General features: G+C 40.6%; 2 protein-coding genes across 6 annotated transcripts in view; one reads left to right on the top strand and one right to left on the bottom strand.

The window, feature by feature from the left end:
• The window catches only part of ACAD11 (acyl-CoA dehydrogenase family member 11), a 50,320-nt gene extending 36,897 nt beyond the window's left edge, over window positions 1-13,423 (top strand). Inside the window, exon 21 of one of the 2 annotated variants that reach the window (XR_003994779.1) lies at window positions 11,289-13,423. The gene's annotated coding sequence lies outside the window, so the exon portion shown is untranslated. Of the gene's footprint in view, window positions 1-4,398; window positions 4,485-11,288 lie in introns of those variants that run through there. The other variant, XR_003994778.1, reaches the window with a different exon arrangement.
• DNAJC13 (DnaJ heat shock protein family (Hsp40) member C13) overlaps window positions 1-17,992 on the bottom strand; it is a 55,093-nt gene that overhangs the window by 5,845 nt on the left and 31,256 nt on the right. For all 4 annotated transcript variants that reach the window (XR_003994774.1, XM_030509680.1, XM_030509661.1 and 1 more), the window contains 24 exons: window positions 17,886-17,970; window positions 17,260-17,414; window positions 16,297-16,342; window positions 15,929-16,083; window positions 15,094-15,295; window positions 14,297-14,412; window positions 13,521-13,599; window positions 12,797-12,932; window positions 11,560-11,744; window positions 10,065-10,139; window positions 9,579-9,698; window positions 8,514-8,693; window positions 7,460-7,627; window positions 6,732-6,845; window positions 6,281-6,397; window positions 5,536-5,713; window positions 4,393-4,484; window positions 3,951-4,050; window positions 3,484-3,558; window positions 3,207-3,319; window positions 2,648-2,817; window positions 2,247-2,289; window positions 1,234-1,407; window positions 49-228 (listed from right to left, as the gene is read on the bottom strand). Coding sequence is in view for 3 of the 4 variants with exons in the window: in XM_030509680.1 (XP_030365540.1) it covers window positions 49-228; window positions 1,234-1,407; window positions 2,247-2,289; window positions 2,648-2,817; window positions 3,207-3,319; window positions 3,484-3,558; window positions 3,951-4,050; window positions 4,393-4,484; window positions 5,536-5,713; window positions 6,281-6,397; window positions 6,732-6,845; window positions 7,460-7,627; window positions 8,514-8,693; window positions 9,579-9,698; window positions 10,065-10,139; window positions 11,560-11,744; window positions 12,797-12,932; window positions 13,521-13,599; window positions 14,297-14,412; window positions 15,094-15,295; window positions 15,929-16,083; window positions 16,297-16,342; window positions 17,260-17,414; window positions 17,886-17,970 (3,058 nt within the window). In the remaining variant the exon portion in view is untranslated. The remainder of the gene's footprint in view (window positions 1-48; window positions 229-1,233; window positions 1,408-2,246; window positions 2,290-2,647; window positions 2,818-3,206; window positions 3,320-3,483; window positions 3,559-3,950; window positions 4,051-4,392; window positions 4,485-5,535; window positions 5,714-6,280; window positions 6,398-6,731; window positions 6,846-7,459; window positions 7,628-8,513; window positions 8,694-9,578; window positions 9,699-10,064; window positions 10,140-11,559; window positions 11,745-12,796; window positions 12,933-13,520; window positions 13,600-14,296; window positions 14,413-15,093; window positions 15,296-15,928; window positions 16,084-16,296; window positions 16,343-17,259; window positions 17,415-17,885; window positions 17,971-17,992) is intronic.

The raw sequence follows: 17,992 nt of genomic DNA on the forward strand, positions 1-17,992 counted from the left end.
CTCCAGTGATGCTTTTCTCCCCCCTTGAGCACTCAGAGGATTCCTCACCTCATTGTCAGACAGTATGTGCATGACACGAATGGCACTTTTAGGAATGGCGTTGTTCTTGTGATTCATAGCTTGGATTATCTTGTGAAGATGACCAAGCGGAGGAACTTGATCAGCCAGCTGAGGATGGGCGCTGAACAGGCACACAGTTGCTGTGGTAATGGTTTCTAAAGTTTCCCCCTGCAGAAAACCAGCACAAAGTATAACTCAGCAAAGCCTCACGTATCACACCATCACAGTAACGTTCCTCACTTCCTCTGCATCACGCATTTTTTCCTCTAATGCTTTTATTATGTCACTTTACTCTGAAATTGCTAAACCAAGAAGTTTAGAACATGATCAGCTCCCACAGTGGCAGACATTCACTAGTTTCATGAACACACATCACGCAACAAATCCTAAGCACTATTTCCAGTAGCTAGAGAAGCCAGTGTCCAGCTGCAGCCCCTGTGTGCACAGCAGCACACGCGCCAACGTGCTCGCTGGAAGCGTGACAGTGTGGATGGATGTTCAGGCTGGCCACCTGAATCCTTAAAGGGTTCACTTGCTGTATCCTGCATGCCTGTACGAAGTGCTACCACATCCTTATTACAAAGATGCCCATTATATTCAATGTGCAAGTCAGCTCCCTCCCTGCAAGATTAACTCAGGATATGTCTGAGCAGCATTTAAACCACAATTTCTAGTAATATCATTAAGTTATTGACTTGAACATTGTTCTCATTCAAACTGTAACACATTAGTTCTACTGCATTCCACTGATTGTTAGGTGGCAGCTTTGTATAGGTCACAGTTTACACCAGAATGGGAAACCAGTGTTGCAGAAGGACATGAGAAGTGTCAATAGCTGAGAACTTCTAAGCAGTATGGAACAAGTGCTATTTTCTCAGGTTGGTCAGTCATGGAATAATTAAAGACACTTCCTTAGTTAACCCTCATCTCTATCACAAAATAAGCCTCTAAGACCTACTGAAGCTAGTTCTGTGGCTTGAGGGATTTTAAAAGCACTGACTCATGCTCAGAAGTTGCCTAAATACATCTACATGCTTTTATAGAGAGCTGGAAAAGAGACCAAAAAGAATCATGTAAGAAAGCATGAGAATCTAAGTTACTCAGATACTAAAAGACTAGTAGCTTAAAACTGCTAAGTAAATTCAAAGAGCAGAATCAGAAAAACCATCTTACATGGGGGTTATTCTTCTCCAGTAGTTCAGTAAACTTTTCCAACAGTGCAATGAGAAATTCTCTTGGTTTCCGTAAAACCCAGGCCGGCTGGGCAATGAAAATCCTTAGGAAGACTCCCCCCACTGAAAGTTCACCTTCTGCCTCACCATACACCACAGCAAAGTCTTCAGGAAGCTGTTGATAGTAAAGTAGGAGTTATCAGCAAGGGCATTTGTGAGAGCTGACATTGTCCCTTTAACATCATGACTCTAGTGGTGAGGGTCACTGAACTAACTGTATTTCCAAAATCAGTAGACACTTCATCTTGAAGGAACATGAGTGAGAGAACAGTGCAGGCAGTACTGCTACAGTGGAACTTTCAAAGAACACAGGTAACTGAATCTACCTCTATCCTAGTTCAAGAGAAATACCAGCAACAAGACTGATAAAACAGCCTTTTCCCTTCTTGCACATCTCAAGGGAAGGTTTCTCACTATCAAAGTTTCTAGTTTCCACCTGCATCTAAACAGCCATCCTTGCATGTGTTTAGTTGTTTTAATGTTGAACTGTTGGGAGGAAGTCATGCCAGGCCTTTCACAGATACCGGGATTAATACCACAGACTGAAGCATCTCCCTGATGTACCTGACATGATAGAATGGACAGTCACTTTTGAGACTCAGTGGCTTCCTGAACATTTACCAAGAGCAAGTTTACTGCAGCAACATAATCAGTGACAGGACTTTTCCCAGCAAATCAATATTCTCCTTTGCTGCTGACTTTTGGCAAGTTTTAGAATGACCTGAACTGCCAGGCCATTACTGACAAAACCACTGCCGATGCAGTGTCTGACTTCAAGGTACCAGAAATAACAAAAGCATCAATTCAACATTAAAACAGTTATGTTAGCACAGAAGTAAGTTCCTGTTGGTACTCTAAGATGAAAGCCTGTCAGAGAGTTACGTAGATGCATATATTATCAGCTGGCTTAAAGTCTCCCTGGATGCACTCAAAGCAGGAACAGTGTACTCTTACCTTCCAGTTAGTGTCAGGGTTGTCCCTCTGAAGTTTAAAGTGCCTTTAAAAAGAAAGCACATTTTAACAAGCAGTGAAAGCGGCAGGTTTTCCTACTTGACACCTCAGTCTCCCTCCTTGTTGTGAAGGAGTTCCAGTTTCTGACCCCATTTTTAACTCGCTGTAACTCCCCCTCCCAAATCTTACAGCAGTGAGCAAATACCTGGATTGTGCATAAGCTGCACTCGCATCACTGAGTTACAGCTACAATATATGAACAGTGAACAAATTTCTTCTCACCGAAGTCTGCCTTGCAAGGATCCTACTTTTTACAGGCAGAACTGTCTGACAGTTCTTCTATAGCAACTCTGGTTTACTGTCACCAAAAGAGTGTCTCAGTTAAATAGTAGGTCTCCACATACTCAAGCATCATTTCTCGAACTGTTGTCGATACTCTCTCCCTGGAGTTGTCATTCCAAATTAACTCAGGATTTTCATGAGTTCCCTCAAAGATATGAACAGCAGCTTCAGGGTTGTCTCTCATGGCATCCATGAAGACTCCAGGTAAAAACTTCATTAGTGTAATTCTAACCTAGAAAGGATGAACAGAATTGGCATTTAGTATGCTGTAAGACACACTAACTGACAGAACAGAGAACTCCAGGAAGTCCAATTATTTCTAGTGCTATATTTTTAAATAGTGCTATATATTTTAAATAGTGCTAGCCTCAGATTGGTGACAGGTCTCAAAGCTGGGGACCTAAAGTTAAAATTATTACAAATGGAAACTAAGCTGCGTATAGTAGGTACAGTAAATAAAACTGCTGCTAGAAGTCTGCTCACAGATAAGAAGTCTGCTCACCATTCTGAAAAAGCCAGATTGCTCCTCACATGAACAGGTTTTTTTCTCTTGTTCTGTCTTTACAGTGAGGCAGGTAATATCAGGATAAGAGTTCCAACAAGAGCTCTTAAGATCCTTACCTTTGGACCCACCAGTTTATCTGCAGTCATTTTGGCAAAGAGCTCTGCTGTTTGGGCTCGAACCTGTGGATGAGTTGAGTTGCAAAACATATCTAGTAAGTAGATTAAAGCACCTGTAAAAAGAGATGGGAAAACATTCAAGTTTTCTTCTGGTCACAAGCAGTATGAATTCACCAATTCCACATTGATTGTTTTAAAGGGAAGAGGAAGATTTGACCACTGTATTTACTTTAAGTCCTGTGTTGCAGAAACATCTGCTTTCAGGGTAGCACTGTACCTTTTGCCATGGCCTCTTTGATTATTTTTGTGCTAGATGTCAAAGCATACAAAGTTTCAAGGACGAGCTGCCGACCTGTCAAAATAAAAAGTATTAAGAACTTGGATTAGTTAATAGCCTCTATGGCACAAAGATGAACTAACCAGATTTTAACAGAAAGCTGTATCAAAACTGCAAGAAAGCTTGTGATAATTTCAAGCTTAGAGATTTCTGGCTAAATTCAGTTAAAGAATGTCCAATTGTACATTCTAGTGTGGCATTAACTTCTTAATCTACCTCTATTGAGATCTACTACCTCAACGCTTGCAATGCATATGTTTCAGCTCACACATTTAAGACAACAAACAGGTTACTGAAATGCTGTTTTAACCTAAAACTCAGTGGTAAGCTCAGCCAGCTGCATCCTAATTAATTTCTCAGTTGGAAACCCTTTGCCTTGCAACTCTTAAGGATTATACGGTACCTACTTGAAGGTAAGGAATGCAGGAGTGCCAGTAAGTTAGCAAGAACCACTGCCTCAGCAATGTTGTTAACACATTCTTGGTTACTTGTCACTATGTTCACTACCTATAAAAGATCACAAACAACACTTGATTATAGTCCAGCTGTTAAGACAGTGCCCAGAAAATGCAGTGTAGGAAGTCATTGCCTCACTGGCCAACATAGCTAGTATCTATAATGCTTATTCCCATCATCGAATTGTCTTCTCACCTCAGAGAAGGGAGCAAGGACAGAGGCAAGAAACTGTCACTTGTTCCTCCAAGGAGGAACTGACACCTTGGAACCCCAATCTTGATACTTTTTAGGTAACAACAGTTACACAATCAGTTTTGTTTATGCCGATTCTGTAGAGCATCCAGACAAGGGGATTTGTGGTGTTTTTTCTGGTTGGTTTGTTTGGGTTTTTACCTCCAGAGCCAACTGCTGCACCTGGCCAGCTCCATGAACACGCAGAAGGGAGAATATCAACTTAAAGTGACCTATGCATTCACACTCAGAACCTGCAAGAGACCAAGTAAATTATTCTCTTCATGTTAGCCAAAGCATTTACTGAAAGCTGTCCCAAGACCACATTTCACTTTACAGAGGTGTTAAAGACTGCATGTGTGTATATAGTCTGCCACAGTAGTTAGAACAGCTTCCTTTCAGCACCTGTGAAAGGATTAGAAAATGATAATGCCCTCTCTATTAATGTAGCTTCCACAAGGTCACACATCAACAGAGTTTCAAAAGCGGAGGATGCTTCCTCCCTCTAAGACAAGTAACTGAGCTAGTTCTCGGATGCCCTAGTTACTTGCATTCTTACAAGACAACTAAGCATGTTCAGTTACTTATCATCAATCATCAGTACTTCTTGTCTTCAGATATTCTCCCAGCTCAGAGCAGGGTTGCTATCTGCTGCAGTAAGAGCTGCCTTCAGGCTTATAATTGCCAAATACAGGAATCCAGTCAGAGAACAACCTAACCAGCTATGATAGAAGCCATGATAGTAACATCATTTGCTTTTAGAACTAACATAGTACAGTAGGAAAACATCCTAATCATGTCTCAGAGGCTTTTCAAGTCTGTACACTGATACCTGTTCATTAACCTTTGCTGGTATTAGCTGCCCACTCTCAAGAACATCTTTTCCTGATTTAATAAGGCCCTGACATGTTTTTAGGTTTTACTGGTATGTGGTACTTGGCTCAAGGAGCATGACGTACTCAGCCTTCCTGAAGCAAGGAAGTTTAAAAGTCAGCTAAAGATTCTTTGAAGGATTACAAAAGTTTTATCCAAGAGGTTTAAGTCTTCCTGGCAAAAGCAGGCTAGAATTAAACCCCAATGTTTCAGAAAAGAAAATAGATAAGGCTTAGATTTCACACAAAACTAATCCATCTACTGATAATGTTCTTTGGGCAGAGGGGAAAAGCCTGTACGGCTTATCAAAGTGCTAGTCTGTCAGCCAGCAAAACAAGCTTCCTTCTTGCTGGAAGATAAAGACTAAAGAGGTCTGCATTTTGAAGGGTGTCCCCAAGAAAGCCTACCAGGGCAGTTCAGTTTTAAGCCTACCTGGGTTGTGTTTTATCACGTTTCTCAGAGCCTCCAGGGCCATTTCAACTCTCCGTAACCGATCTCCATGTTGATTGGACTCTACTTTCCCCGTCTGGGTTATTGCCATTAGCGTATGAAGGTACTGTGCTTGTGAGCCTATGTAATCCAAGAGGCTTGCAGCAAATGCTTTAGGAAGCTTTAAATTAGAGATGAGAGCATTTTTAGCTGTGTGATGCAACAGTATTCACACTAGAAGAAAGAGTATCCAAGTAACTTTTCCTACATTTCACAAATCCCTTTCTTCCAGACAAGCAGACAGGAAACACTTTTCTACTATGATCACTACAATACCGGAGCACATCAACCCTATTTCGATCTAAACATACCCTTACAAAGCTGCTGCTTCTTCAACAGCACTCTTAAGGTGTGTGTTTGTCTATATATATATATATATATATATGTAGACAGCAAAGCCACAAGGCAGAATCACCACCTCCTGAAAGTACTGAATCAACCTGAGTATCTGCAGTCCAAGCTGGTAGAGAAAAGGCATTAAGACATCCGAAGCAGCACATCTTATGACAAATTTGTACTTTTTAATCTATTCTGCTCCAATAGAGATATTCTATAACATGCTCATCATGTTGAAGGAAGCTTCCATAAGACTTTTTCTCCAGTCTGTTTGTACTGACAGATAGATAAAGAGGAAGAAGTAGCATTCCAAAGACTTTTTTTCACCAGGAAGGTTTTAGCTACATCTCACCTCTAGTTGGAAGGTAGGGACCTCATTGTAGACTCTAACAAAAATCTCTCCCACAATAAGCTCCTTTGCATGGTCACTGAAGACAAAGTCAGATCCATAGCTCTTGTCACAATCACCCTTTAAGCAGAGAGAAGCAGCACAAGTTCAGGCAGAAAATAATCTTGTAGAAAGTGTGAAGCTATAACCCAATAATGAAATAGACAATATCTGAACAGAAAACTTACAGATTTAGCCAAATCACAAGCTCTGGTTGAAACATTACAAGAAATAAATACAAACTCTTACATTTTGTTTTCTTTTTAAGACTGCTGAATGAAGAAAGTGACTTAGATAGGCTCAGACAACAATGAACACTTGTATTAACTATACCACTGCATTACAAGTGGACGTACCAAAGCATGAAACACGTTTAAAAAGATAGTAGTGGGATTTAAAATAAAGAGTATCTTACTTTCTTAATCATGCTTTCTTGTTGAGATTCCAAAAACTCAACTAATTCGGCTCTTGTCCCATTGTTCCAGATCAAGTAGGGGTTCTCTGTGTTACTGTTGAGCATCTTCAGAGTCTAAGAAATAAGGCATTTACGTGATGTAACGCACTTACAACAGTTTCAGATCACTATGCACAATAATCAGCATGTTTCATGATATTAGTTAATCCAATCTCTTTAACAACTAGAGCAATTTCATAAGCAAGTATAAAATTGTCAAGTTTCCCACATACTAGAAAAACAGTATGTGTAAGTTGTTTGGTACAGTACAATGTATATTTTCATTCTTCTTTATTCTGCCTGGAGCCACACTTACTTCAGATTGTGACTTGTTTGACAGTGAGCAGCAACTATCTGCAGTATCTCTTTGTAGATGCCTTCCTTGGCACCACTTTTAAAGAGAGAAGTTTAGCGTTTGCTCTCTAGCATGGTATCCTTAAGCCTTGAACAATTAACTTCTTTGTTCTCCTATTTGTTTTGCAAATATTGTCCTACAGGGTACTGTTCCTGCCCATTGTGTCTGAGGCTAAACCAACTTCCTTTTCCTTGCAGTTACTCCAAATGCAAAGAAAACAAATTGCACTGCTGTTCTCTGTATCGGGTTGGTCTAAGAGAGTTCAGTGTTTTAGAAGTGATCAGGTATTCCTTTCATGAATCACTAAAGAAAGTTTTGGCCAACAGATGCTTACCTCAGTAGGACTGACTACAGCAAGCTTCCTTGCAATATAGGGTGTCAGCATTCCAGCCAAGCTTTTCCTGATAGTTGGGTTTTCAGGTGTAGCTTGTTCTTCAGAGAGATACCCTCCAAGGCGACTCAGGGCCAGGAGACTGAGCTTAGCAAGGCTATTTGCAACCTCCTGAAAAATACAGAGTTGAAACCCCTAGAGCTTACTGGAGAAACATCAGACTAGCCAGAAAGAGTTGTCCAACACTTCCACACCAGAACAAACAGAATTGGTATCTCTATTTACCTGCATCACTAATTATGCACTGATGTCTAACAAAACACTAGGTACTGCAGAACAGCAAATATAATCACTGTGTTGTGTGTGGTAACAATGACATGAGCACTGATAAGTAAGAAAAATTGGGGCACCACGATGAGCTGAAAACTACAAGAGCTATTCAGTGTAATAGCTTCTGACCAGACAGTTCCTACTAGCATAATAAATATCAGATTAACAAGCTTTTCATGATACAAAGAGTTCATAACTCCAACAGACTGTTCAAAGCTCATCTCATCCAGTAGCTGAGGGAGAAATGCCATACTTAGAGATATGGCACCATTCAAGGAAATGGAAGTGTGAAGCTGCTTTCATAGCTGTGGGGCAAAGGGACAATACAGTCCTAAAGCAGATATTTCAGATAAGTACATGGTATCAATAGGAACACCTTGAGTTGAGCCTCAAGAGGCAAAAAATACCAACCAAACAAAACATTTTCTTCTGATAGCAGAAATGTACTTGTTTAGTGTTCATTGTAGATAAAAATCTCTTGCATTAAGTCTTTTAGAAACTCCAGGTTTTGGCAGCTTTAACATTTGAACTCAAAACACAAGCTACTCAAAAAAAACCTCCAAACAGCCGCATTACACCACTACACAAAGGTCTCCTTCCAAAACTATTCTATTATTGTTCATGTAATTCAATGATTCTCACAAGTATTTGAAAACACTCAGGTTGTTACCAAGAGATCCAAGCAACAACTCTTGGTGCCTGACAGCATGCACCCTGTTAACATTACCTGGTGATTTGAATCTTCACTTTTCTGAATACCACTCTCTTCTAGTGTATAGTCGTAGTTGAAGAGGTAACCCAGTAAGTACCAGAGAACTCCAGCTTGGAACAAGTGTGTTTGTAGCCAGTAGTCTAAGGCAAAGGAGCTCACACACTCTACTCCCAAAGCAGCTACTCGTGGTATATTCTGAGGGAAGGAGAAAAAACTTGCTTTAGACCTGTGACCAAAGAAAGCCAGCTGGCTTCATTACCAGAGACTTAAAGCCAAAACTTGCTAATTCTAGAATACTATCTAAACAGCATAAAGATGAAATTTGAAGTAGACTGAACATCATCTGTGGTCAAGTTCAGTGTCTGGTAGCCAAAACCATGGCTAATTAGTCAGCATCCTTCAGAGGAATAGTACTTGAATAGATATTTCATACGATTATAAAAGAGCATTGATGAACTAGTGGAAAAACAGTTCAAGAAGGTGGCAGAGATTCCCAGGTGAGGCTTTTGTGCCAATACATTTGTTCTGCAGGGATTAAGGAACACACAGGCATCTACAGTCAATTACTGCAGTCTGATTTTACAGTCCTGTGTTTTCTGTAGTCTTCTATTTTCACAAACCTCATATGAAAAGCTCAAGACAAGTTTTCCTTTCTTAATTCAGACAAAATCCAATATTTATATAACATGAGGTGAGTTCTAAACAGCTAAATCATCATCAAAACTTCTTGTATACTATTTCCAGAGTTGATGATGATTTAGGAGTCTGCTTACATAACATTTAGCTCTAGTACTTTTATCTGCTGATTTAGTACAGTAAACCAGTAGACGTGTCAGTTAAAGGGCAAAAGTAACTGAATCCTTAGAGTACTGCACGTTAAGTCTACTAAATGGATTCAACTACAAGCATCGAGAACAAGGCAGCAGAGTTCTCTATCCCATAATGATTAGCAGGGATCTTAGAGAAGGGTTTGAACAGTCTCTAAAATTGTCCTCTCTCCCTTAAAAGCAGGGAGAGAGGACATTCCCCATAACATTTAACAGCTAAGGACCCACTTAAGCAAAGGAAAGGAGCTCTTACCTTGCCGTAATAGAGTAGTCTACAGAGGTCCTTAATGATGTTAGGCATTTCTGTGATCTTCTCTCTGCACTCCTCAAACTGAGCTGCCACACTGTAACACTTACTAACATATCCACATACCTACAAAAAGCAGTATTTTATTGGTTCCAAGTGGAAGGCAAATGCATGTTTGCAATCCCATTTTTTAAGAGATACAATACTACATTAATATTTTATTTTTTTTATATACATACACGCTTATATTTTATTATGTGTGCACATATTATTATAGTGGTAAATGCTCCATCCCTGGCAGTGTTCACGGCCAGGTTGGACAGAGCCTTGGGTGACATGTGAGCTAGTGGAAGGTGTCCCTGCTCAGGGCAGAGGGTTGGGACTGGATGATCTCAAGGTCCTTTCCAACCCAAACCAGCCTGTAACTCTATGCTTCTACACGTACTGTCTTTGGAGAAGCTGTTACCATCAGTTAAAACTGCTGCGACTTACCTGTACAGACATATCATCTGGTTTACTAGAACGAGTCAAGACTGCTACACAACGATTAAATGCTTCTTGCAATACCTGTGAGGAATGGATGATGCATAAATTCAGTCACAACAAAAACTGATAAAGGCTGGCAGAAATAGAACATTAGCTGGTAAACCCATTCTTAATGGCTGAAGAAAAACATTTGACAAAATCTACTGCTTGCTCAAATGGTTATTAGAGGAAAAATTTCTTGCAAGAGCTGGTACTAGCCTTTGGTGCTTTAGAGGTGGTAGGATTCTCACGTGTGAGCTCATACCTCACAAAGTTTACAGATGACACTGAGCTGGGCAGGAATGAAGATCTGCTGAGGGGTAGAAAGGCACTAAAGAGGAATCAGGACAGGCTGGACTGATGGGCTGAGGCCAGTCATGAGGTTCAACAAGGCAAGTGCTGGGTCCTGCACTTGGGCAACAAGCACCTCATGCACCGCTCCAGGCTTGGGGCAGAGTGGCTGGAAACTGCTCATGGAAAAGGACCTGGGGGTGCTGATTGATGGAGCTGAACATGAGCAGCTTGTGCCCAGGCAGCCAAGAAGCCAACAGCATCCTGGCCTGTATCAGCACCAGTGTGGCAGCAGGGCCAGGGCAGTGACTGTCCCCCTGTGCTGGGCACTGGTGAGGCTGCACCTTGAACCCTGTGTTCAGTTCTGGGCCCCTCACTGCAAGAGAGACATTGAGGTGCTGGAGGGGGGCCAGAGAAGGGCAACGGAGCTGGTGCAGGGCCTGGAGCACAAGTGTGATGAGGAACGGCTGAGGGACCTGGGGGGTTTAGTCTGGAGAAGAGAAGGCTCAGGGGGGACCTTATCGCTCTCTACAGCTGCCTGACAGGAGGTTGCAGTGAGGGGGGGTCGGTCTCTGCTCCCAAGGAACAAGTGACAGGACAAGAGGAAACGGCCTCAAGCTGCACCAGGGGAGGTTTAGACTGGAGATGAGGAACAATTCCTTCCCCAGAGGGTGCTCAGGCATTGGAACAGGCTGCCCAGGGCAGTGCTGGAGTCACCGTCCCTGGGGGTATTTAAAAGACCTGCAGGGACATGGTTTAGTGGGACTGGGCAGTGTTAAGTTAGCGGTTGGACCTGATGATCTTAAAGGTCTTTTCCAATCTAAATGATTCCACTATGTGCAGTGAAAAGCCCTTCTGCTCAAGTGACCTGTTCATGGTTATCTATTCTTCCACATACAGAATGCAGAAGCTCTCAACAGAGTTTTGTAAAGAAGTACAGAAACATCACTTGTAGTTTGGTTACCCACAGTTCAACAGATGAGCCTACATCCAGAAAGGGGTATACTCTGCAAGAGACTTCTACTGCATCCAGAAAAGAGACAGTAAAAACAGAGAAGTGTCTCAACAAGACCAAAAGTGATTCTCAGCTGCATCTGATGTCTTATGCACTGAGGATTGTGGAAAGTTACAGACTAAAAAAATTCATTTCAATAAGTTTCTTTTCATTTACCTCAATTCCATTTTCTCTTCTCAGTTCCTCTGCATTTAATGCTGAACAATTGACAGTATGGAAAGCAAGTTCTGTAGCAGCGGGCAACAGAGGAGATTCTTTGGAAAACAAAAGGTCATCTGATGTTTCAATGTTAATAGTCTTTATCAGCATAGGATAGCCTGCGTACTTGTAAGGTTTTAACTCTGCAAGAGGAAAAATGTCAAAGTTTACACAAAAGCAAATTAAACCACTGCATCATTATCAGCAGAAAATGTATCAGATATAGAACGACTAAGAGTAAAGAAAGCCAACACTTGGGAAAACTGAAGCATGACTAAGCAGTCCACACAATCCAACTCCTTGGTTCAATGCGAGAAGCTGAAAGAACTCATTTAAGATTAGAAAGACTTATCTCCATCTCAGCAAACCCCCAAGCTCAGAGCCTCTGAAATGATGCTTGCCTGTCTCCAGAGAAACACAAGTAGAGCTTAGTCTGTCAGAGGCCAGGACTGTTCAACAATAATCCTATAAGGACCTTTCCAGTTTGACATATGTTTTAAATAATACTGGTTTTTATTCCTTTAGGGTTCAGCAGTGCTAAAGAACAACTGTGCAAGCCCACATCAATGTCACTGCCTCCACACAACTGACAGACCTATGATTGCATACGAGGGTCTTAGTTTACCATTATAACACTTCTGCAGCAAAACACTGTGACTCTGCAAGGCTTGGGCACTCCAGCAGCTGCCAGCCAGGGACTGTAGCTAGAGCTACAGGTAGAGGGTTAGGGTACTCTAGTTATCCCTCTTTCCTAGCTGGTACTGTTGCAGCACAATCACCCCAGGACTCTAACACTAGTGAGAATTTCTGCAAGACTGTCTCACTTTTAATAGCCACATGAGTGCAATCTCATTTATACCCAGAATCTGCCATCTGGCTGACTGAGCGAGGACTTTTCTGCACAGACGGAATTGTAAACCCAAGTTACATATGGAGGAAGAGTCAAACTGATTAGTATTGGAGCAGAGAGTTTCAAAAAGCCCTTCATGGTTTTTTTTTTGAAGTAAATTTTACTTCAGGTAAGTTTCCTTCATGGAAGAAAAAGCCTTATTTTGAAGCCCTTTACCATAACTACATAATGCTGTGGCAAGCCAGAAATCAACAAAACAGATTCAAGAACAGAGGAGATTAAAACTACTCACAATGGCCACTAAAGAAATGAACCTAAATCATTCTTCTGACACAGTATGCTTACCTTCCTTATGCCTGTTGAAGAGGATGCTTTGAGTTTTCAAGATCAAAATTATGTTTTCTGGATCTGGCCCATCTATCACCTTGGCAGACTTTGTGCAAAGAAACTCATATGCTTTATTGACTTTTTCAAACATATCCTGCAAATAAAAAGGAATAGTCTTAAGAGATGCTAAGAACCCCCTAAATTACTACAAGCCTGCTGCAGTGCTTTAGATGCAGGTAAACATAGAGCATTCCAGGTTATTAACCACAACACTAGCTTTGTTGCCTTACTACACTTCAGAAAACACTCCAGACAACACTGGTGCACAGACCAGTTTTCTTTTGTCTCCTAAACTCCACCACAGGCAAGAGACTAAAACTAATTCAATTCCACTATGATAAAAGCAGTAAGTAGAGTTTAACCAATTTTAAGAATGGGCAGAGGATGCAGTTTGAAAGGGAGCAATTAGCTTATTTAGGTCCTGTGTAACTCTAAACCAGATGCTTTCTGAGATGTGGGTCTGACCTGATTACATCCGTTTTCTGTAGAAATCCTAATATTCCTTCATTGACACTGGTTAAATTACTCCTCTGTAGTATTAATCTGTATTCTAGTACTCATCTAGGGCATGGCTTTTAAAAGGGAGAAAGAAAATTGAAGCAGGCATTTCAGAATTCTTACTACACATACCAGCTGAATTTGTCCCCACTCTACTAACACCATAAATTCGTGTTGTACATACCCTGCCTTCTGGATTCTTGTCTGGGTGATATTTTTGTGCCAGCCTGAAATAAGCTTTCCTGATCTTGCTTTCATCATGCCTACGAGAAAACAAGTCCCATTGCATTAAATAACATCAAAAAAAACCCCAACCAAACAGACAAACAAGCCTGGATTTTGACAGCAGTACTAACAGTAACTGCAAGTAAGTGAAAACTATAAAGCTCTTTCAATTGGAAAATCCTGCTTCCTGAGCTGACACGGTATGGTAAATTTAGAGGTTCATGATTTGTCCTAAGTGCACTGTTCTTGAAGGAAAAAGAGAGTCCTGTCACTTCTCTCCCAGAGGCCTGAAGTCAGAAACCAGTGGCAAGATAGGAGGCAACAAATCCTAAGGATATTATCACCAAGAAAAGGACAACATTTGGCAGGGGGAAGAAGCATGATTAGCAAAACCAAGTTTCACTCTGAACATATTGAAGTTCTGCCATATTCTTTGCTCACTATGGTTGAGTCTAATGTTTGTCCTGTAAAATAGCCTAGTGAATGCTTTGAAGCAGAGCTCCAGTTTCAGTTGATCTGAATGTTTCACAGTTATTCTCTCAAAGGCTGGAGCTGGATTTTCAAGCCTTGATTCTTTTTAGACAAAGCAATCTTCCCCTGCGAAGGAAGCAGGTGCTAGACATAACTGATACCACTAACTGGCTGCTACGTTCTGATGTTTGTTCATCAGTTTGGTCAGCGTACAGAGTTTATGTAAATGTAGTTATACAACTTTAAATACTGAAAACAACTTACTGGCCTTGTCCTTTGGGAAGGTTAAGGACTTCATAAGCATCATCTATTGACATGGTAGGTGGCTTCTTTTCTACCTCCTTTTTCCAAGCTTCTAGTGTATCTTTCAACAGTTTAACCTAAATAAATACAATTTATTAGAGTTTTGTTTATGCTGACACCAGTACACATCATCTTTACTAAAGTGCTGCTTTATTAATGAATCCTTATTACCCCATCACCCTACCTTTTTACCTTTAGTAATCAAGGTTCCCCTCCAGTCAGGAAGCAATCAAGACCTTGCTTCACTGCAGTGCTATATTTTATTCACAGTAAGATTACCTTAAGATCAAAATGTCTATGTAAGAGTCACATCAGAAGAGAAAGAATCCCTTAAATGATATGCAGTTCACATCTCAGTACTACAAGAGTTGCATGAATAAGCTGCTTAGACAGATCTAGACCACAGACTTCTACCCCAAAATGTCATCAATTCAGTTAATGTACTGATACCAAGTTAGCTCAGTTTCTTGTACATCATGGACAAGTAAGAACCCAAAAGTGAGGATTCCTCCCTGCCCCAATCACTTGAGGTTACCACAAGGAGGATACATTTAACATGGGATTGCTGTATGGCATGAAGTCTATTCTGCTTCAAGATAAAGAAGCGTTTTAACATATTTGCTTAGGAACTGAAAGTCAGGATCAATCAATTACTTGTAACAAACTTAGCATTTGATTTCCTTTATTTGTTACAAATCCCACTTTTAGGACTCTAAAAGATCAAGAACTAAATGAATCCTAAAATACTTCTTACTTACTGGATCTTTAATTGGCCAGTCTGGAAACCTGAATGTATCACAGAGATGTTTGAGGTAATAAATATTACAGAACAGCTCATTTTCCAGTTGTGGATAGTTGATAACTGGGATAGGGCAGTATTGGTAGAGTGCTCTTGTATTGCTCTGAAGACGAGGAGTGAAGTCAGCAAGATGAGCGGCAATCTTCTCTATCATAAGACGCCTAAAAGTTAGAGACTTTGGTTTAACACTTGACAAGCAGTCCTCAATCCCCAGTGACTGTACAAGGGTGGGCAATGATTTCTTCTGAAAAGATTTATCTTAGTAGTTTCCCACGTTTTAGAAAGGGTTCAGAATAGGCTTCGGTCCTATTCTGTTATAAAGCCATTTCAATTCCATGAAAATTAGTTTATTAAAAATGATTTAAAGTAACATTTTGCCCTCCCTCAACACCGCTTTACTTTTTGGGAGACCCTAAAAATGTATTGTAATGTTAGAGGTATATCTCTTAGGTGCTGGTAATAAATGAGTACAGTATGTATAAAACAGCCCACATACATAGTGAAGTCTCACTCATGAAAGGAACTTAATCAAGTATGATAGAGGCAGATGTGAATGTTATCAGATATTCAGAAAAATATTCCCCTTTCCACTGCCAATTCTGCTCCTCTCCACCCTGTTGTTTTTGACAGAAGCAGAGGGCAATGCAGGACATTGTCCTTGCAGAAGGCAAACAGAGGGAAGTAATGAAACCACAGAATCGAGGTATTCTTGGCTTTCTTTAGAAATGGCAAAGACAAGACCTCTTCAGCATGAGATATGGTTCAGATTTGTCTCTCTGACAGAAAACAGTTACCTCATTTCATTGCTCCAAATTGCTTCTGGAGTGTCAAATTCTCCAAGGAATATCTCTGAAAACTTTTCTGGTTCATAGTTTTCTAAATAACACACCATTGCTTCAGGAAGAACATGTCCAAGTATACTTCTTTGAACTATATCTTGACCTTTTGTCTACAGAAGAGACCATATTGTCATCTCAAAGGTAATCAGTGTTGATAAGCAACTTGAGATCTAAAAAACTCCTCCCCCTTTTCCCTTATAGTTCTTAAATGCTAACTCTTGAGAACTTAGAAAAAGAACAAGCATCAGGTATTGTTAAAACAACTACAGGAGGTCTGCAAAGTTATTTGGAAAGAGAGGTGGTTATTTTTGCAATCTACTCACTTCTTCAGACTTGAAAGCTTGTTTTGTATGTGTGTATTTCAAAAACCTATAAGAGAAACAGTAGTTATTTTCTGTTTGATACTTATGGCCCCCTTCAAGGATAAGGAGAACAACATAGTCCAGCTGGCAAGTCTCATACATTTACTTTGAGATAAAAGAGTAACAGCAACAACTGAATGAATCTCTGTACAAAGTCCATCAAATCCTTGGGAACTTCAAGTTAAGCACTCCCATGTTACAAATGTTGCCTTATGTTCTTCAGTTTGAAAGTCCTGTTCCCAAAAGCTTGTTTTCTCCACACAAAAGAAAAAGCAGCAGAGACACAACCCTTCCCTATAAACCTCTCCCTGCACTGTTAGATCACCATTGCAGAGATGGAACAAGATGATCTTAAACTAACTGCTGACAGCCCTATTACACTAGACTCATCATGTAAACATGCAGTTATTTCCCAAGGCATTTAAGACACTTAATTGGAATTCTACAATAGCTTTTTATGAACTATTGACTTCAGAGGAAGAGCACTGGGACTAACTGCAATAGCCACCTGCACATGCAGCGTGTCTGTCGCAGGCAGTACAGACAGATTTAACCTATTTCAGGCTTCAATACTAAAACAGGCTATTAGATTTTTCCACCACTTTTGATAGCTGTTTACTATCAAACACCCCATTAGCACATCAGTAGCATATATTACTTCTCTTGAGTGCTTGCAAGCACTGTTCTACAATAAGCCATGCCTAGTTGTACTGTTAGAACTACATGACCAGACATGCTCTCCTTCCCCCCCTGGCAGGGTCATAAGCAATTCACTTTTTAAAGCTCACTAAACCATATGGATAGAACTCCTCTAGAGGGTGTTTGCTTGCAATCTCACATTGGTTCTAGCAAGTCACACTCCCTGAAGCATTCAGAGCAGGAGTCCTTCTGAGCATGACCCATCAAGAGGTAGTTTTTCCTCACCTTGCAATAGGAAGTACATTGGAACCCGTGTACATCATGATAAAGAAGAATACTCCACTCAGATAAAAACGAGGTAACTGAGGGTTATCTTGCATGACATGAAGCAGCAACACAGCAACTTTTTCCACAAGGATAGGATCAAAAGTCAGTAATAGCTGAAATCCAACACAAGCATTTATATTAGCTGCTTGAGTAGTGCCGTTACCTGGCCGAAATTGAAGTTTTAACTAATTCACTATTGGGACAAGCCAGTAAACTTACAAGAATTTCAATCAATTACAGCCCTAGAACCACAAGTTTGAATCACAGAATGTTTTAAAATTGGAAGGTACCTCTAGAGGTCATCTTGTTGAAGCCCCCTGCTCAAAAGCAGGGTCATCTAGAGCTAGTTGTCCAGATTGCTTTTCAGCGTGTCCAAGATAGAAATATTATGAAGGAGATATTGGCTGAAACAACATGAAATGTGTAACACCCCCCCCAAGTGAAATAAACTATTTATTATCCAGAGATTTGCAGGATGTTACAGATGTCATTTGACGTGTCTGTCCCACGGAAAGCATCCACACAGCTCAGATGGTGGATTAAGTCAGCCTTTAACTCAGATACATTTTTGGAGAGTTGCTTACCTGAGTGATATGAGGAAGGCAAGTACTATCTGACAACAGCCTCTTCACTCTAGGCAAAGGTCTTATAATAGCATTGTCTTGATCCCTAAAGAATAAAGTTGCACAGC

Source organism: Strigops habroptila, chromosome 1 (genome assembly GCF_004027225.2).
Source record: "Strigops habroptila isolate Jane chromosome 1, bStrHab1.2.pri, whole genome shotgun sequence".
Taxonomy (NCBI): domain Eukaryota; kingdom Metazoa; phylum Chordata; class Aves; order Psittaciformes; family Psittacidae; genus Strigops; species Strigops habroptila.